This window comes from Cebus imitator, unplaced genomic scaffold, assembly GCF_001604975.1.
Source record: "Cebus imitator isolate Cc_AM_T3 unplaced genomic scaffold, Cebus_imitator-1.0 Scaffold51, whole genome shotgun sequence".
NCBI classification, from domain to species: Eukaryota; Metazoa; Chordata; class Mammalia; order Primates; family Cebidae; genus Cebus; species Cebus imitator.
The window spans coordinates 11,320,093-11,341,141 of record NW_016107366.1 but is presented as its reverse complement, the minus strand read 5'-3'; the positions used below and the strand labels follow the sequence as shown (position 1 = coordinate 11,341,141).

At 43.7% G+C, this 21,049-nt stretch overlaps 1 protein-coding gene across 2 annotated transcripts in view; it reads left to right on the top strand.

Annotated features, from left to right (window-relative positions):
- Positions 1-21,049, top strand: part of CSMD2 (CUB and Sushi multiple domains 2) — a 616,956-nt gene that overhangs the window by 402,891 nt on the left and 193,016 nt on the right. For both annotated transcript variants that reach the window (XM_017527996.2, XM_017527992.2), the window contains 5 exons: positions 9,351-9,489; positions 10,491-10,678; positions 11,348-11,536; positions 11,739-11,855; positions 20,114-20,329. In XM_017527996.2, the coding sequence (XP_017383485.1) occupies positions 9,351-9,489; positions 10,491-10,678; positions 11,348-11,536; positions 11,739-11,855; positions 20,114-20,329 (849 nt within the window). The remainder of the gene's footprint in view (positions 1-9,350; positions 9,490-10,490; positions 10,679-11,347; positions 11,537-11,738; positions 11,856-20,113; positions 20,330-21,049) is intronic.

Below are 21,049 nucleotides of genomic sequence, written 5' to 3'. Positions count from 1 at the left end.
CCCCAGGGAGAACCTGCTCGGTTTTCTCAGCGTGATGCGCGTTAGATGCCAGCCTGGTTTTCAGGCATCTGGGGAGTAGCATGACAGGCAGAGTGAGAGAGCCTGATGCCACCTAGGGTAGCCAAATCCCATCCTTAAAACCTTAGACAGAGCTGAATAAAGGAGCCCCTGGGAACCTGTCCCTTCTTGGCCCTTCTCCCTCCTTCTGTCTGAGCCTTGGGAGAGCCCTGCTTTGTAATCAGCATCTGTGTCTTTTTCAGTTTTTTTCTAGTTTTGTTTTTGATTAAGTATCCCCACCTTGTGGACAATTAAATGCAGACGCTAATGGTCTTTTAGAAAATCTTTTAATATATGCTAAGAGCCACTTAGCTTTTGAGAGGCTATAATAGGACAAGAGAGACGATGGCTTCTCCTAAATTTAGAAAGAAGGATGATTATCTGGAGGCTCTAAAGCAGGGGTCGGCAAACTTTTTCTTAAAGGGCCAGATAGGAAGTTGTGGGATATAACTCTGCTGTCATAATGCAACAGCAGCCTTCGACAATACAGAAGTGAATGGGCTAGGTTGGCCGAGTCTATGATCTTGAGTTCACAGGGCACAAGAGTCCCTTACGTTTAAAATCAGAAATTTCCCAAGGAAGACTTCTGGGTAGTGAAGGCAGCTACACCAGAGTCCCTGCCTGACTTTCTCTCCCCCTTACCTCCTTGTTTCTTTTAAGGAAAACCAGATAATCATACCCCACTAGGATAAATGTCTTACAACGTTGCAATGTCACCTCATTTCAACCTTGCGCCAGTCCTAGGAAAAGATGTCATTTTTGTCCCTACTGGGGCACAGAGAGGTTAAGTCACCTGCCTAGGATCTTCCCAGATTGTAAGTGTTGGATTCCATGGGGCAGTGGATGTTGATATGATGTTGGAGCCAGAATTCAAATCCAGACCCTGTTACTGCATTTTTCTTGAGTTATATCACTAAAGATAGTTTCCAACACATTTGTGAAAGACTTAAAAGCATCTCCAAATAGAATGAAAAGCTGGTTTTCTACTTTCCACATCCACATAGAAAATTAAAAGGAAACATATTGCCTAATGCATAAGACAAAGAAGACAGGATACCACATGGAAGTTTAGAAATTGACAGCATGAAACAAAATGACAGCAGTAAGACAAACATATCACTTATGACAATAAAGGTAATTAAACTCCCTATTAAAAGACAAAGAGCCAAGCTTTAAAAATATTCTGCTTACAAGAAATACAAAAAAGAGATGAATTATCTACAGTAAGTGCTTTTTTTTTTTTTTTTTTTTTTTTTTTTTGAGACAGAGTCTCACTTTGTCGTCCAGGCTGGAGTGCAGTGGCATGATCTTGGCTCACTGCAACCTCCGCCTCCTGGGTTCTAGCGATTCTCCTGCCTCCCAAGTAGCTGGGACTATAGGTATGTGCCACCATGCCCGGCTAATTTTTGTAGTCTTAGTAGAGATGGAGTTTCACTATGTTGGCCAGGCTGGACTCGAACTCCTGACCTCATGATCTGCCAGCCTCAGCCTCCCAAAGAGCTGGGATTACAGGCCTGAGCCACTGTGCCTGGCCCCTGTATCTTCGTTTAATTTTTAAAGAAATACTTAAAACATTGCTTGAGCCTGGGAATTAGAGGCTGCAGTGAACTATGATCATACCACTGCACTGCAGCCTGGGTGACAGAGCCAGACTCTGTCAAATAAATAAATAAAGGAACATTTGATGGTTGTAAAAATTTCAAACGATGCACAAGTGCAGTAAAGCTCAAAGTGAAAATGCTCATTTCCCAATCCCACTCCCCAGAGGAAAATGATTTAACAGTTTAGTATAAACACGTCCACATTTATTCTCTATATGTACACCAAATGTGTTACTTTTAAAATCAGAAAAAAAGGCAAGTCCTGTAATGAAGAAAGAAGGTCAGTTCTCCTTACTCCCACAGAGAAATCTAAGTGGTGGTGGTAGCTCATTTAGGCATCTAAGGAAGAATCGTAAGGGCAGTTATTGGGTTTCTAGCAATCTCTCATTTAATCTTCTTGTCACTCTTGAGGAAGATATACTTGTGCTTGATGCATGAAAATCTGGAAAAACAGTGAGGTGAATTCACTTTCCCAAAATCACCCAGCTAGTAATCACTGAGTGTGTACTAGGTGCTAAATACTAGGCCAACTGCTTTACATCTTTATTAGTCCATTATCACATTTCTATGAAGAAATACCCAAGACTGGGTAATTCACAAAGGAAAGAGGTTTAATTGACTCACAGTTTCACATGGCTGGGGTGGCCTCAGGAAACTTAATTATGATGAAAGGCAAAAGAGAAGCAGGCACCTTCTTCACAGGGTGTCAGGACAGAGTGAGTGCAAGCAGGGGAAATGCCAGTTCCTTATAAGACCATCAGATCTCCTGAGACTCACTACCATGAGAACAGCATGGGGGAAACTGCCCGCATGATCCAATTAACTCCACCTGGTCCCACCCTTGACATGTGGGGGTTATGGGAATTACAATTTGGGGCGAGATTTGGGTGGGGACACAAAGCCTAACCATATCAACATCCACTGCCCCATTGAATCTTCATAACAACCTCATGAAGATAGTATTATTATCCTCACTTCATAGATGAAGAAACTGAAGCTCAAAATGGTTATGTAATTTGCTTGAGACCACAGCTAAGTGAATAAGAGAGTCAGGGTTCAAATCCAGATATTCTGATTCCAGAATCATCACTTTTAACCTCCAGGTGAGGTCTGAGTCCAAGTTCATTCTGCTTGTATCCTACCACAAAACAGTGGAAGACACGTGGTAAGGGGCTCAGGCAGGTAGTGGGGAGGCAACACTGGAGAGTAGGAGGCCACACTTCCAGCGACAGGACCTACTTCCAACTCCAGAGTGACTTTCGTCAGAGGAAAGAGCTTCCACTACTTCTTGTCACTCACACTAGTCAATAAAACCCCTTTAGCAGCAGCCCACATCCCGTTACAGAGGGAGTGATTGAGCTGGGCATTCCCATATCCGCCCATAGTGGTTAAAAACGCAGTCTCTGGGGCTGGACGGTCCAGGGTTCAATCCTGGCTCTGCGCCTTCCTAGGGTGTGTTCCTGGCCAGTCGCCTAAGCTCTTTGTAACCTAACTATGTTCCCTCAGCTATGAAATGAGGCTAATGCCCGTGCCTGCCTTATCGGTAGCTGTGAAGACTAACACACAGGGAAAGTAAAAACACGCTTGAAGGGCAGCGCCTGGTATGCTGTAGGGCTCAATGCTCTATTACTATTCATTCTTTGTATTGTATTCTGTCACCATTCCCTATTCCTCTTTGCCTTGCACAACTCTAGCATCAGGGTCAGGAGAAGTGGTTCATCCCTCACAGGGACAGCAACCCCTTATCAGAAGCCCAGTGTATCAGTCAGCCTAGGCCGCCATAACACAGTACCACAGACTGGGCACCTTAAACAACAGAAATTTTTTTTCTCACAGGTCTGAAAGCTGGAAGTTCAAGAGCAAGGTACTGGCAGGGTTGGTTTCTCCTGAGGCATCTCTCCTTCACTTGCAGATTCCCACTTCCTCTCTGTGTTCCTATGTGGCCTGTTTTCTGTGACATGCACCCCTGGTGTCTCTTCCTCTTATAATGAGGACACGAGTCCTACTGGATTAGGGCTCTGTCCTGATGACCTCATTCAACCTTATTTACATCCTGAAAGGCTCTCTCTCCAAATGCAGTCACATTGGTGGCTAGGGTTTCAATCTCTACATTTTGGGAGGGCACAATTCCATTCATAACACCCAGTATCCCTACCTATCAACCAGTATGTCATTCCTTCAATAAATATTGAGCATCTACTGAGTACCAGGTGCTGGGACAGTCGCAGGGTCCCTCTTTTGTCTTATTGCTGAGCTCTTCTGCCTGTTCAAGGCAGGATCCATACTTCTTTTTCCTTCTTTTCCTTGTGTGTATGTGTGTGCATGTGCATACACACAGGGATGTTTGTTTCCCTTTTTATGCCTTCATATTGTTTAAATGAAAAATTTCAAACCTATACCAAAACAGAGAGAATAGTATAGTGAACTCCCCTGTACCTATCAGTCAGCCTCGATAATCATAAACTCATGGCCTATTTTGTTTTCATTTATACCCCCACGCATTCCCTTGCCACCACCCTGCTGGTTCTGAGATTATTTCGCAGCAAATTTCGGGCATCATACTTCATCTGTTAACATTTTAGTAATGAGCCTCCAGCAGATAAAACTGACTCTTTAGATCATCAGCTTTTCCTATGCTATTAAATATTTTTCAAAGAAAGTAGTTTTTAATGGCCACATAGTACTGTGTTGTGTGGATGGGTATTAATCCCTTATTATTGAGCTTTTTAATGTTGTAAGTGAAAATTCTTATATAAACATTCATAAAAAAAAAAAAAAAAAAAAAAAAAAAAAAAAAAAAAAAAAAAAAAAAAAAAAAAAAAAAAAAAGCATAGTCACATTACTATCATTATTAAAAATTAAAAACACTCAATATAATCAAATTTCCATGATTGACTAATACTTTCTTTGATAGTATTTTTTTAAGTCAGTATCCTTGTTAGCTTCACACATTACAATTGGCTGATGTGTCTTAAGTCTTTTCTAATCTATAGGTGTCTACTCCCCACCCCTTGAGAATTTTTTGTTGTTGTAGAAGTTGGTCATTTATCTGGAGATAAGTGAGAATTATTCAGAATGAGTCGTCTCCTGCATTCAGAATTTTGCCAGTTGCTGCCCCGGGAGGTTGTTCAACATGATTGTCTCTCTTTTATGTTTCCTTTAATTGGCAGTAAGATCTAGAAACTTAATCAGATTGAGCTTCTATTTTTTAGCTAGAATATTTTGTAGGCAGTGTCTCCAATAGAATCATATAATATTTGGGTATCTCTCTGTTTTGGGGTCATTAGGAACTATTAATGATCATAGCCTAGGGATTACAAAATGGTAACATGCTATCATTTATTTTTTCATGAGCTGAAATGCTATACATAAAGAAAACTTGTCCCACCAACTATTTGGTTATTTCAGAATATAATTTGCAAAGGAGAAGCAAGGAAATAATTATTTCTATTTACCAGTTTTCATATTAATGAGTTGATTCCCTAACACCTTCCAAAGTTGCACATTTTAAAATAGCATTACGACCCAAACATTTTTTATGTATTTAAATCCACTGCCGTTTGTTCTAATTAATGCTCAAATTGTGCCATTGGCTAGTGGGAGCCTTTTGAAGTTGGCTCAGCATCGTCTTGCACATTTTCTGTCTCTGACCTAGAATCAGTTGTTTCTCCAAGAAGCCCTGGTTCCTTTTAGCGGAAACTGATATTTAAAATGTGGGCACTAGGGGTACTTTTGGACTTGTTTCTTGCTTCTAAGCCTTTTTAATGAACACAGCTAGGAAATACTTTTTAAAAGAAAATTCACAGGGGTTTATTTCATTTCCAGTGTAAAAACACTTTTTCTTTTTAACTTCTTTAAGATCGTATCTATATCTCCTTTCACTCTTGCTGAAAATCCAGTTCTCAACACCACTAATATAATTTCCCAATATGTAGGACATGCCTAGGAGTCGCAGAATAGGAATACCAACGACTACCAACAATAATGTAATGGCTGAGAATAGTTCAAGGTTTTTTATTTCTTTTTTATATCCTGCTAAGGTAGGCTATCAAATTACCGTGTTTTAAAATCTGTTGTACTAGTTTCTTCATGTGGGATTATGCCACCAACTGACATAGCATTGCGTTTATTTATTTTACTCTGCTTTTCAGTTTTTAGAAATTGCTTATCAGTTTATCGATTTGCCTAATCTTAATACTTTAATTATTTAAAATATTTACATAGTTCCAAAATTAAATATATAAAAAACCATATATTCTGAGAAAGCCTAGCTTCTGCCTCTATCCCCTCTACCCTGTTCCCCCCCTCTTTCTGTGAATAATCTTTTTAGTTTTTGGTTTACCCTTTCATTGATTGTTAATACAAGTGAGAATGAGTGTATGCTTCTACCCCTTTCTTAGATAAAGAGAATCATACTATACCTACTATTCTCTACCATGCTTTTATTCACTTAACAATATAGTCTGGGAACCACTCCATGACATTATATAGAATATCCCTCATTCTTGTTTTATAGCTGCATAAATAGTCCATTTTGTTGATTACCCTAATTTATTCAGTTAGATCTCTACAGCCAAAATTTGGGCTGTTTCCATACTTTTGTTATCACAAATAGTGCTACCTTGCATAACCTTGTACGTAGATGTCATTTCATATTTTTGCCAGTGTCTCTTTGGGAGAGTTCTAGAAATAGAATTGCTGGGTCAGAGAGTAAATGCATATGCATTTTGCTGGATATTACCAAATTCCTCTGCATAGCGGTTGTACCATATCACACATTCCCCAGCAAGGCACTAGAATCCTTGGTTTCTCACAGCCTCATGTGTCATTAAACTTTGGATGTTGCCTAATGGATGAGAAATAATATTTCCCTGTGCTTTTAATATAGAATTTCTTTTTAAGAGTGAGGTTGAACGTCTTTTCAAATGTGAAAGACACATTGCATTTAGGAATCCTCCCCTCCAAATCCCTGCCAGACAACTACCATTCTGCAATAGGAAGATGAACAACAGAGGAAATGAAGGACAGAATGAATAGAGAGGTCATTGGACAATCACAGGTGCACAGAAGAGATTAGCCAAACTAATGAAGCAACAAAGGATGAAAACAAAGGGGTGATCGTCAAAGGAAGGGATTGGATTTCCCTCTCTAGAGATTGTAGATGGGGTTTCGTTGATGTTTATGCACTGAGTGGAGGGTGGCCTCGACAGACAATGGCAACTACGTGATCTATGGCTCCCCAGGAAGTAAACGGGGAGATCACAATCCAGCAACCAAAGAGGCTAGGCCTGTGCTGAGATGGAGCCAAGAGAGAGTCCCTCCTCACTGCTGAGATGCAAACCTGCATTGTAACACTGGGATGTAGCAATAGGCATGCCCTTCCCCACCTCCAAGTTCTCACGTGTCCACCAGAGAGATAGAGGAAAGCATTAGTAGTTGCAATGAGATGGACGGATGGGTTTTTGAAAACTGTGGTTACCCAGGAAGTGACAATACACATATACAATTTACTCTCTCAATGTTTGATGTAGCCCTATGTAGTTATTTAGTTTCTCTAAGCCTCAATTTACTGAAAATGGGGTAATAATCCCTGCCTATAAAATGAGGATAATAATGGTATGTGCCTTTTAGTGTTGCCATTGTCACAAGGGTAATCCACATTAAGGCCTGACACGTAGTAAGTTATCGGTACACATGAGCTTATTACTGTTGGCTGTGGTTGCAGCACTATTATGTGTCACAGGGGGATTTAGAGACAGAAGTCTTGAGATTCAATCTCAGCTCTAATTTCATTAGCTCCGTGTCCTTGATCTAGTCTCTTAACCTACTTGGCCTTAGTTTTCTTCTCTATAAAATAGGGGTAATAACTTCATAAATGTATGCATTTAAATGAGATGACACATGTATAGCAATTAGCATAGTAAGCCATCAGTAAGGGTTGACTACTGCAACCATTATTATTATCTTCTCTGTTAATTAAACTTCTAATATAAGTTTCTATTAAGAATACTTGACAACTATTTTAGATAATTCCTGAAGGTTTATAGCATTTAAAAAAAAAAAAAGAGGATTGGGTAAATTAGACTATCTTTTATGGAACTGATTACCAGAAGAAATTTATAAAACTTTGCAGAGAGAAGTGCTATGTAGTTCTTTTTTCCTCCCTAGTCTTGTTCAGGGAATTTTTGGCATCTGATAGCGCCATAGTAACAGAGTACAAAGGAGCAGAGTTTCCTTTGACATGGGAGGCGGCTTAGCTTAAGATCTCTGGATTTACGCTGTCTTGCCTAGGTCTGAATCCAAGCTCTGCAGCTTGCTAACCCAGGACTAGTTACTCAACCTCCATAAGCCTCAGTTTTCTTAGGAGGTAATAATAGCACCAACCTCACATGGGATTTTGTTTTGCAAAGAGTGAACATGATTATATATGTAAGCTCAGTGCCTGAGGTGGAGTCAGCCCTCAGCCAATGGCAGTGGTGATGGCAGTGACAGAAGCAATAGTAGTGGATGTTATCATCCTCGCCATCAGCCTTGGGGAACTGTGCTGGTCTGAGTGGGCTAGGCTACACAGTGTTAACTCACAGCCTGCAAATCCCAGCAGCTTAAAAACAGGAGTTTATATGTCACACAGACCACTGAAGCTACATATTTAACATGGGTCATCAGGGATGTCTGCTCCTCAGAGTCACTTAGGGGCCCAGATTGATGAGACTTCCCTCTTGACACCTGTTTCCACAATTACTGAGGCAGGAAAAGGAAACTGTGCAGATCACACACAGGCTCGTAAAGTTTCCACATGGACATGATTTCCATCACTTCAGCTCTCATTTTATTGGTCACAGCAGTCACATGGCCTTGCATAACTTAAAAAGGGGCCAGCAATGAAATCCAGTCATGTGCCCTTGAAAGAGGAACAGCTCTAATTACTACCTCAGAGGCTGAGGGTCTGGTTGCAGGAAGAGGCAGGGGTGGTGGGAAAGAAGCAGGTGAGAATGGGGAAGCCCAGGATGGGACACGTGGACAGAGGCGTAAATAACAGGCTCTGCAAGACCAGAGACAGCCAGCAGCTATGCCTAGACTGTCCAGTGTCTTGTGGAGTTCCCTGCCTTGACTGTATTAATTCATCCTGTCATTAACTCATTTATTCATCCAACCAGCAATCATTAAGAAACAACTGCGTGCCAAGCACCATGCTAAATGTAGGGGATACCCAGTTGTGTAAGACAACTAATACATCCCATGCCCTCCTGGAGTTTACAGTGAAGCAGGGAGTACCGGCACCCTGATCTGAGCCTCTGAGTTGTAGGGTCCTGGGGTTCTGACCCTCTCCAGGGCCAGATGGGAGGAGGTGGACTGGGTCTATGCCCCTGCCTGACAGTTGAGTGAGGCGCAAAGGAAAAACACAGTGTGGCCCAAATATTAGCTGTATGTCAGCCCTTCCAAAATGACAAAGGGACTTTGCTTAAAGGATTCTTTTTATTTCTCCCCTCTGGTCTTCAATAAAGCACCACATGATATAACTGGACCTACCCGTACAGGTCCCAGTAGACACAACTCACAGTTTAGAGTTTATGTAATTTTCCATAAAAACAAAAACTAACTTGTTGCCTGACACATTTTATAGAGAGATTTTCTGTTCATTTACTCATTTGTCCCTGAAGAAAGCTGCTTCTCTTCCTTCTGTCCCCCCAGCTCCCTGCGGTGGTCACCTGACTTCGCCCAGTGGCACCATCCTCTCTCCCGGCTGGCCTGGCTTCTACAAGGACGCCTTGAGCTGTGCCTGGGTGATTGAGGCCCAGCCAGGCTACCCCATCAAAATCACCTTCGACAGGTGCCTGTGACCACAGCCCTGGGGGAGAGGGCAAGGGGGAAATTTTTATGGAGTCATGTGGGAGGGAATCCAGTGGAGGGGGGACCAGTACCAATGCTGAAATGTCAGCAAGGTTGGAGAACACTGACCAGACTGGATGGGGCACACCTCACTGGCTCTGCCCTTAGGCTTGGTTTGTGCTGTTTAGGGGGCTCTGGCAGGAGGGGTGAAGAGAAGGCTTGGGGACCATTTGGGATGTTAGCGCCCCCTCCCCAGCCCCCAAGGAGGGAGAGTGGGCAGATAGACACCATCAGATGTTACAGCATGACACTGGCATCTGACAAGCATTCTCCTGGAAATGTCCAACATGGGAAGGCAGCTCCCGACCTCTGCCCCAAATCCCACTCCTGTGCCCTACTTCTAGCTCTCACCCTGGCTCTGCCCCTTGGGTAGAGAACGTAGCCACCTAAATGTGAAAACAAACTTCTTCCGGACAAAGTGTTCCTGGCCTGGAATAGCAGTCTGCAAACTTTGTGTGAAGAGCCAGATGGTAAATATTTTAGGCTTTGTGGGCCACTTGCCTACTTGCAGATCTCTGATGCATGTTCTGCTTTGCCGTTTTGTTTTTTTTTTAACATCTCTTTACAAATGTAAAAACCATCCTTAGCTCTCCGGGCTATAGACCGAATCTAGCCCTGGGGCTTTAGTGTGCTGACCCCTGGCCTAGAATGTTCTGACCTCCATGAGGCTAGTCATTGTGCCTCTAGGTCTTAAGCTGGCTCACAGACCAGGCCACAGAGAGGATGAGAGCAGCTTCCAGCCGTGGAAGGAGGAGGAGGAGGGGTTAAATAGAATAGAAAAGGTCCTTCTGCATCGCTAGTGAATGTGTGCAAATTATATTAAAAGATCCCAGCCTGCCAAAATCTGGTTATTCCGAAGCCCTGGGTCAGGCAGGGCTTTTGTCATCTGCAAATTAATAAGCTTGGATTTCTCAAGAAGGCTTCATTTCTGTCATTTGGCAGATTCAAAACTGAGGTCAACTATGACACCCTGGAAGTGCGCGATGGACGGACTTACTCAGCGCCCTTGATCGGGGTTTACCACGGGACCCAGGTTCCCCAGTTCCTCATCAGCACCAGCAACTACCTCTACCTCCTCTTCTCTACCGACAAGAGTCACTCAGACATCGGCTTCCAGCTCCGCTATGAGAGTGAGTCTCAGTGGGTGGGCACAGGGAGAGGGATGACAGGGTCAGCCCAGGTGGGTCAGAGGCCTCAGGACTGTGTTCCACCACAGGCCCCTGCTCGGCCCCATCCGCATGATGTTCTTGGCTAGATTATGCCCTTCAGAAGGCCCTTTGGAAAGCACTCTGTTGCTCTCAGCATCCCTTAGGGTCATGGGAGCTTAGAGTTCAGGACCTTCATGCCAGGCACTTGCCTGGAGACCTCTTGTCCTCTTCTGTTTGCAGGTGATTGGGTGCCACCGTGCTGGGCACTCTGGGATCAGAACATTTGCCTGACCTTGAAGTTAACCCGAGATGGCATCTCATACCCACACTTGCCCTTCCTCGTCACCTTCCACATTCATCCCCTCGATTTAAAGGATCAGTGTCACTTCAGTTCTCCATAGACCAACATAGAAAGCTGGGGCTGTGAGCACCAGAGGACAGGGTCATTTTCTTACTCCTATTGTATCCTGAAGTCTTAGCATAGCACCTAAGCCACTCTCAGCAAATATTGATGCCCACATTTCATGAGTCAGTAATTGGCAACTTCCACCTTTAATAAACTGGGGCTCTCTTCTCCCTCTTTGGAATCAACTGGGGTCCCTCTATGGTGACAGTGAGCTGTCTATCCCAGCTGCAGCCTCTCTATTTCAGCTATAACACTGCAGTCAGACCACTGTCTGGATCCAGGAATCCCTGTAAATGGACAGCGTCATGGGAATGACTTCTACGTGGGTGCTCTAGTGACCTTCAGCTGTGACTCGGGCTACACATTAAGTGACGGGGAGCCTCTGGAGTGTGAGCCCAACTTCCAGTGGAGCCGGGCCCTGCCCAGTTGTGAAGGTGAGGCCCATCATGAGGGGGCACTGAAGTAGCAGACTCCTCTCCTGCCACAGGAGCACAGGAGCTCAAAAGGCCACTGACTCCTCTACCCCTTCAGTTAGGGTTGAGGTTTTGAGAGATGGGGGATGGGGACCCAGGAGGATGACAGGGGTGCTCCCTGAGGCCCTCTGGTCTTTCACCACCCTCTTCACTCCTTCTATAGCTCTCTGTGGTGGCTTCATTCAAGGCTCCAGTGGGACCATCTTGTCGCCAGGGTTCCCTGACTTCTACCCCAACAACTTGAACTGCACCTGGATCATTGAAACATCTCATGGCAAGGGTGAGTGTTTCAGCCCATAGCAGGCATTGGGATATGACATGGTCAGGGACCCAAGCTCCTCAGGTCAAGTTGACCTCAATGGGAATCTCCCTAGATATTAACCTCTGGGCTTAGTCTGGACTTTTCTCACCAACAAGAAAACTTCCAGAGTCTTCCCATCTCTGAATGGTAGAATTTGTTCAATAAGTATTGTTGAGATTCTAAAATCTCCCTGCTGGAAGAGATCTTAGAGGCTACCGACTATCCAATCTCACTCAGTACAGGAATCTTCTCTGAATCATTCCCCATGAGATGGCAGCACACCAGCTCACCCTCTGCCTAAACATCCCTGGTGTGGGGGGGCCACCAACCCATTCAACAAATGGGTACCTACTATCCTTTTTGGACAGATGCTGTCTTCTCCTAATAGTCTATTTGGTGTCTCTGAGAATATTTTCCTTGTATTGCATCCTGGAGGAACATCAGATACACCTGCTCCTTCTTCTTCACATTGATCCTTCAGATACTGAACACAGCGATCCCCTTCTTGCATAACTCAGCTCCTCCCCTGATACCATATTTCATATGGGTCACCGGCCTGCACTGCTGCCTCAGCTCCCCTAACATCAGTGACCTTTGGGTGTCCAAGTTCAGAGTAAGGATACTGGTTACAAATAAACATTAATTAACATATTAATACTCTTTTCTCAACAAATATGTATTCAACACCACCCATGTGACTGACACTGGGGCTGGGCTTGGGCAGTAACCAGGCAGATTTGGCTTCTAGCCTCAGAAGCTTATTCCCAGGTTCATCCAGAGTCATGGTTCTTGCAGTTTGGCAAATACACTAATGCTTAGGCCCAAGGCTAGAGGTTTTGATTTTCAATGCTGGCGGTGGAAACCAGGCATCCATGTTTTCAGAACACTTTGCCAGTAATTGTGATGCATGCTTTTAATTAAGAACCTCTGATCTAAAAGAATTAACATGCAGAAGAGGCAAGAAACAAATTTTAAAGGAAAATTAATCCTTCTGGATATTAAAATGTCATTATGGGCTACATTAATGTTAACAATGTGGTATGAGTGCAAGAGTGGACATACAAATAAGAGGTGGGGAATAATTGTGCAGAAATAGATCCCTGCGTGTGTGTGTGTGTGTGTGTGTGTGTGTGTGCACATGCCTGTGTACGTATGAGAAAGAGACAGACTTTAGTATATGAGAAAGGATGGATTATATAATAAATGGTGTTAAAACAGTGGGCTGAACCATTTGGAGCAAAAGAAAAAAAAAAAAACATCTATACCTCAAGCATTTAATCACATAAATTCCAGCACTATGGGAATGTAACTCTCAGGTGGGCACATACTTTAAAGAGTAACAACAGGTAGGCACGTACTTTAAAGAGCAACAACAAAGGTACAATCCATAAAGGCAAAGACTGCTAGATTCAATTAAAAAAAAAAAAACTTTGAAAGTATTTAGGTTTAAAAAAAGAAAAGCTCCGTAAAAATTGAAAGTCAAATACTAAATGGAAAAAAAATTTTTTCAACATATAATAGATTAAGGATTAGCAACCAGACATACAAAGAGCTCTTAAAATTTATATATATATATATATATATATATATATATATATATATAATTTTAAAATATTACTTTAAGTTCTGGGGTACATGTCCAGATCTTGCAGGATTGTTACATAGGTATACATATGCCTACCCAAACCAGCCTGCAAAATGAGCAAAGCTCTAAACTAACACTTTGTAACAGAGGAAATAGAAATGGAAACGCATTGACCTCATTAATAATGAAACAAGTGAAATTTTAGAAGGGAAATAACATTTCCCTTTTTAATCATCAAAGAAAATTATAACAGCCTTGGGAAGAATGTGGACACTTGAATACTATTCACTGCTGACATTGTGTAAAATGGTTCAAACTTTCCAGAGGATGGCTTGGTGATGTGAATCAAAAGCCTCAAAAATATATTGTAAGGAACTTATCAATCTGTAGATTTTGGGTATCCAAGGGTGGTCCTGGAACTAATCCCCTGCAGATACAGAGGGACAACTGTACCTGCCTTTGCACCCAGCAATTCCACTTACTGGAATTTATCTGAAGAAAATAAGTAAAACTCTACATCAAGATTTAGCTGCAAAGATTTCCCCTAAGACATTATATATTATAATGGAACATTAGGAACTATTCAAGTGTCCATCAATAAGGAAATATTAAATAAACATAGGGTATGGCCATAGAATAAAATACTAGGCAGCTACTAAAAGGAATAATGTGAAAGAATATTTAAAGACCTACAGGGGTGGTTGCAATACTTTGGTAAGTAAAAAAAGAAGTTTGCCAAAAGAATATATTTAGTTAAAAGACATCCTTGTTTGCATAAAAAACAGCCTGAAAAAATATTCCCCAAGATGTTGTCTTTTATTTTCATCTTTGGCTTTTTTCTAATTTTGAGCAATAAACACATTACATCTCAAATATACTATTTGTATAGAAAAGAAAATTTGAAAGAGAAGTCATTTATAGTCCCACCACATGTACTTAAGTGTGTCACTTGGCCTTCACTAGGCCTGCCCTAGTCATAGCTAGGATGGGATGGCCTGGAGCTTACTGGGTCAAGGCAGGACAATCCAGGCAGTCAGGATGAGGCCTGGGGTTGTCCCTTTCTTCCCACAATATTGTTCTTAAGGAGGGGAGGGATGGGACAGTGTCCTTGTTCATCCTGCAGTGCTGTTTCCACCAAGCCTGGTCAGAGGAGACCACTGGAAAGAAAGGCAGCCCCTCACAATCCCTAGAGAAACAACCCCTGTCGTTATGGTTTTCTCTGTGTCTGGGCATCTGTGATTATAAAGGTGTATGCTTTTTTTATGAGTTTCTATGTGTGTCTTTGCCTGGAACTCAATCAAGCTCATCAACTATTTAACAAATACTTATTTGCTACTCGCACTACTGAAATTGCTAAGAAAACAGTTGCACAAGCCATTTGTTGCCTGCCTTCAGGAAGTTTATGATTTAGTGACAGTAGACAGCCTAAACCAAGATCTCAGTATAGCATGACCAATGTGTGGTAGAGCAGACAGAGGTGTGGAAACATCCCGAGCCCAGCCCAGGGCTTAGGAAGGTGTCCTGGAGTTGAGACTTCAGCTAGTCTTCAAAGATGAACAGGAAGTAGAAGTAGCCAGGTTGAAAGGTACTCAGCAGAGAATCAACAAGAAATCACGGATGAATGACCAGATCACTTCTTCCTTAGAACCATTTAAAGGCATCGCCTAATTCTTAGCCTAGATCCCCCAAATTATAAAATGTCTAGCATAACCCCATAGTCTTTCTTTTTCTTTTTTTTTTTTTTTTTTTTGAGACGGAGTCTTGCTTTGTTGCCAGGCTGGAGTGCAGTGGTGCGATCTTAGATCACGGCAGCCTCCACCACCTGGGTTTAAGCGATTCTTCTGCCTCAGCCTCCCAAGTAGCTGGGATTACAGGTACGGGCCACCACGCCCAGCTAATTTTTGTATTTTAGTAGAGATGGAGTTTCACCATGTTGGCAAGGATGTTCTCGATCTCTTGACCTTGTGAGCTGCCCGCCTCGGCCTCCCGAAGTGCTGGGATTACAGGCATGAGCCACCATGCCTGGCCAAACTAACTTTTATAGAGAAAATAAAATTATTATAAAAGTTATAAACATCCTTCTAAATTAATGTGAAGCATAAGCAAAGCTGGGAAAAATATATCACTATTCACAGTATGTTATCCTTTATTTTCTAGAAATGTATTACTGAGATAAGAAATTTTAATTTGGAACAGTTTTTTTTTTTTTTTTTTAGACGGAGTTTCACTCATGTTACCCAGGCTGGAGTACAATGGCGCGATCTCGGCTCACCGCAACCTCCGCCTCCTGGGTTCAGGCAATTCTCCTGCCTCANTGAATGATCACATTTCAATCACAAGGACCCTGTGAGGTAGCACTACTGTGACCCCCACCTCCTTTTTTTTTTGAGACGGAGTCTTGCGCTGTCTCCAAGCTGGAGTGCAGTGGCACAATCTCGGCTCACTGCAACCTCTGCCACCTGGGTTCAAGCGATTCTTCCGCCTCAGCCTCCCAAGTAGCTGGGACCATAGGTGTGTGCCACCACACCTGTCTAATTTTTTTGTATTTTTTAGTAGAGACAGGGTTTCACCATGTTGGCCAGGATGGTCTCGATCTCTTGACCTCGTGATCTGCCCGCCTCGGACTCTGTAACCCCATAGTCTTTCTTACCTTTCTCAGCCTCATTCTCAGGCCTCTAAACTAAGTTCTAGCTACACAGAACTTCTTTCCATTTCTAGAACTTGCCAGGCTTTCTTTCTCCTCTAGAGTTTTGCACATCTGTACAATTTTCTTCTCTCTGGAATACTTCCTCTCCCCAAGCAAGGGGAATGGGAGTCTCTACCATCACCCTTGCCTGGCCAGCCCTGCATTCTTCTGAACCCCCTTCCTCTAATGAGCCTTCCCTGACCCCCTCTCCCCAGCTCTGCATCTAGGTTGGGCTCTTCTCCCCTGGGCTCCCATAGCATGCATTCTGTACCTCCCTGATTTCGGACTTGACTCCACTGTCGAGAACGCGCATTTTCATTGTCAGTCTCCCTGACAGACTAGGAGCTCTGTGAGAGATGGGTCTGTCTTGTTCCCTGCAGTTTCCCCGGCTTCTGGCTCTCTGCCTGGCATATAAGGAACTCAAGAAACATTTGGTGATATGAATCGAATTGAAGTGAGCCCAGGCCCTTCCCCAGAGGGCATTCTGTGTTCTCTGTTTATAAAAGTATTTCGGGTTAACAGACCTATTAAGCTGCTATCTGTGATTGCTCCCTAAGAGAAAGCAGTGTGGCTCAGGAAACTCAAAACTCTGTGAAATTCAAAATAGTTCAACTTGCCACTTGCCCAGTCCAAGGGAACAGCCAATTCAGGAGTCCTGAGAATGTGCCCTTGCTGAGACCACAGAGCTGACACCTTTTAACCCATGAGGCTGTCTGGGAGTTAGATGAGTTGAGCAAAGAGAACACCTGCTGCATACCTACTGTGTGCCAGCCACTGTGCTGCATGCTTTGCATATGCTATCCCAGTTTTGCCTCACTTTGGGAGTAAGTGTCACCTGTAAGAGAGATATTATTGCCTACATATTACAGTTGAAGAACCTGGAACTCAGGGTGTTAAGCAACCTTAACCAAGACCCTTGAGCAGGTAAATGGGCTTTTGATCCAGGTGTGTCTACTCCCAAGCCCAAGCCTTTTCCATTTCCCTGCTCTTTCCGCTCCTATGTGGTGTTGATGTCATTGGGACGTTTCTGCATGGTTCACTCAAGTGAAGTATTTGTGTGTGCATCTGTCACATCGAATCTGGGTTCCGACTCCAACATGGGGCCTCTCTGTTTCTGTGGCATTGTCTCCACTTTCACACAATGGCCCAAAAAGCCCCAAAAATCAGCATAGCTGGGAAACCCAGAGGTTTCATGTCAGATGTTTGCTCATCCTTAGAATCCCAGCCAAATGTTTACTCCTTAGGAAGGGCTCTATTTTCATGCTAGAAGGATAGAGTGCAAAGTGTGATGTTTAATCAACTTGTTTCCACCTGTGACTGAGGCTCATCCACTCTCCACCCAACTCCATGTCCTAGGTAGGAGGGAAAGGACATCTATTTCCTAAGCTGCATAGACTGACAACAGTTTTCTCATTCGAGACGTGTTTGTGTGTCAGGAGTATAGCGTGCATGTGGGCACATACACCCACAAGCCTTTCACATCCAAGATCTGGACCCGCATGAAGCCTTCCCAACCCTGAGGCACAGTTTCTTACTCTTCCTCTGTGCCCCACTCTATATTCTCACTAGTAGTGATGTGTCCATCTTCCCCACTACACTGGGAGATCTTTCTCAGTGCTTAGCACGAAGCCCAGCACTTGGTAGGTGCTTAGGACTTGATGCATCTCAGTTGCCTGGGAACAGGGTATTTACAAGCTGTGTCTCTGGTCCCAACTCTTCTGTGGTGTTTTGTCTCCTCCACCTCCATCTATAGAAGCCCAAATCCTCCAGGATCTAGTTCCTGTCAACAGGGAGGCAAGGATGTAAAAACTTTTAAAATGCTTTAGCATTAGAGGCTTGGCTCCAACCATCATTTATAAAACATGTATCAGTAACGATCTAGATAAGTATTTCTGAAATTATAAGTGCCTATAAATCATTTGGGGATCTAAAGAGCATGCAGATTCTGATTCAGTAGGTCTACAGTGGAAGCCAAAGATTCTGCAATTCTAGTAAGTTCCTTGGTGATAACCACACTGCTGGTTCATGGACCATACTTTGAGTAGAAGAAAGTGGGATCACACTTGGAGTAGCAGGTGGGTCCTAATTCCTGTCCTGGCACCATCCACAACACATAGTCCCGTAGGACACTCACTTGTACATGGCCATGCACTTACACACATGCCCACCAAACACAACTGCCATCTGGACAAGTTCCACAATTGCTTTGGGTGTTAAGACCATGCTGCTCTATAACTTCCCTCACTATCTGATCCCTTACCCGACCTGGCTACTCTTGCTACCTGCTCTCTTTCTGTAGCCTAAGGGGCCGCACCCTGAAGTAGCTGACAGCATGGCCTCTGCAGTCAGTTTGCCTCAGTTCAAATCCCAGCTCTACCACATGCTAGCTGAGTGAAGTTGGACAGATGACTTCATCTCTTTGTGCCTCCGTTTCCTTGGGTGTAAACTGGAGATGATAATAATGTACCCACACCACGGGGTTCCTGGAAGGATTAAATGAGTTTTCCTATCTCCTTTCCAAGGGAGTAGGTGCAAGTAAAAGCAGTTAGGACAGTGACACTAAATATTTAGTGCTTGAACTGCTAATGAATATCATCGCTTTGATTTTATTTTATGCTCTTAACCTTCCCCCTTAGTGGAGCACCCTCCTTCATCTTTCCAGCTCTCTGATTGCTCTTTGACCGTCTCCCCCATCGCTCCTCCTTTGCCCTGTCTCCTATTCCCTGTCACTTCTGCCCATGCTTCCATTCACCCCTTCTCCAGTTCTCACTCTGTCCTCTTCTCTCCTAGCCATCTTCTCCATGCTTGTGGCTTCAGATATCAATGCTTTGCTGGTGACTCCCAGATCTACCTCTGTAGTCCCCTCTTCATTCTGAACTTCCAAATCCGTCCTTCCAGTGGCCCACTAGCTCTCACTGCTTGCATGCAGAAGAAGCTAAGTCCATTACTCGTACAACCCACCCCTCCCTTCTGTGCCCTTCCCCAGGTAAGAGAAGACATCACTATCCTTCAGGTGGACATGCCACCAGATGTCTTGTCATTTCTCTTTTGCATTAAGTGCCTGCTGTCTTGGCCACCCTACCCCAATCCCCAAGGGCTCATGGCCATCTCCTGCTCTTGCTCCTTCTGCCAAGCCCCATCCTCTTCCAGTGCAGAGCAGCCACCAATATAAACAATCTCCCTGCCTCCTCTCCGTCTATTTCATCCTCCTTACAGCCACCAACATCTGGCTAAAACTGAGATCTGGTCCACTCTGGATAGGATGGCTTCTCATTGCCTCCAGAAAAACATTGGGTCTGGCCCCAGGCTACCTATCCAGCATCAATTTCAGGAGTAGCCACACCCAGCCACTGTTCAGCAAACCTGGAATCGACAGTCCCTTTACACATATGGGTCTCCTTCCTGGTACACTCTTTTTCCCCTTACCTGGATAATTCCTATGCATCCTTTTAAGATCCATGTCAAATGTTTACTCTTTGATGAAGCCATCCTTCACCCTCCTCTTCCTGCTGCCAACTGCTTTCTGTTCTGCCCCCCTTGGCATGCTGAGCCACATTCATTCCAGCACTCAGCAGTCTGTACTGCAGCTAATCGTTTAATGTCTGGTATATCCCCTTGCACCTAACCCTGGATCCTAGCCGGTAGTAAAGACTCAACAAATACACAAATGCTTGTTGAATGAATTAATGACTGTCTGTAAAGCATTCTCATACGCCTAGCCATAAATCTCTCTTTTAAATTTTGACAACTGTAAAAAGGTATTCTTCTTCCTGACTGGATCTTTGGGCACTTGTGTGTTCGGGTTCATTTATTCAGATTCACCTGTATGGTTTATCAATGCATGCTTGTAGTCATACACACAGATAGACATTTGCAAACTGGAAATATTTGTGTGGATCCTGTCTTGCAGCTGAGGAGCTCCAGCCGTCTCACTATTACCAACCTGACCCTCTGGTCTCTTGACAGGTGTGTTCTTTACTTTCCACACCTTCCACCTGGAGAGTGGCCACGACTACCTCCTCATCACTGAGAATGGCAGCTTTACCCAGCCCCTGAGGCAGCTGACTGGCTCTCGGCTACCAGCTCCCATCAGCGCTGGGCTCTATGGCAACTTTACTGCACAGGTCCGCTTCATTTCTGATTTCTCCATGTCATACGAAGGATTCAACATCACCTTCTCAGGTAAAGAGTGTGAGGGTCCTTTAGGGGAAGAGATCATGTTGCTATTTGCTGTCTCCCTCTGCTGTCAGTCTCTGGTTTTCCCAGCAGATGGATATTAATCCACTCTTTCAGTCTCTGGGAAAATGACCTCAGTGCTTCAGCAAAAGATGCTTGGGTCAGACCTAAGTAAGAACTTCCCTATAATGGCCTTGGAATGAGGTAGCATGATCACTGAGGAGTCTCCTTCTATGAAGGTGTTTAGGATTTGCTCTGAACATGGCCCACCTAGGTGGTTGAACTAGAGGACTTCACAAAAGTCCCTTCCTACCCTAGTTATTCCAGATTTTTCTTCTGATTCCACTTCCATATTCCCAACCCAGCAATATATATGAAAAAAAAAAAAGGTTTGAAATTAACATATTGGAGTGGTTTAGTCTCATTTGGGATCTTTTTCATCCATGCTAATTTAGTAGTAATAGATATTTATCTCTGCGTTTAGGGATTTGGAAAAGAAAGCTATTTTATTTGGCATTCAGGGAGGAATGAGGACCCTTGGCTCCTCTCATACTGAGACTCCCACCATTCTTGTCCCAGAGCACCCCAGAATACCTCCCTCCACCTTTCTCAGCCATGGCCAGTGAAATCAGATGGATTCCTCCTGGGATGGGCAAGAGGTATCCAGCTTCTAGAAACTGGGGCATGGCCCAGCTTAGTCCCCCACCTGCCCTCCAATGCAGAAGT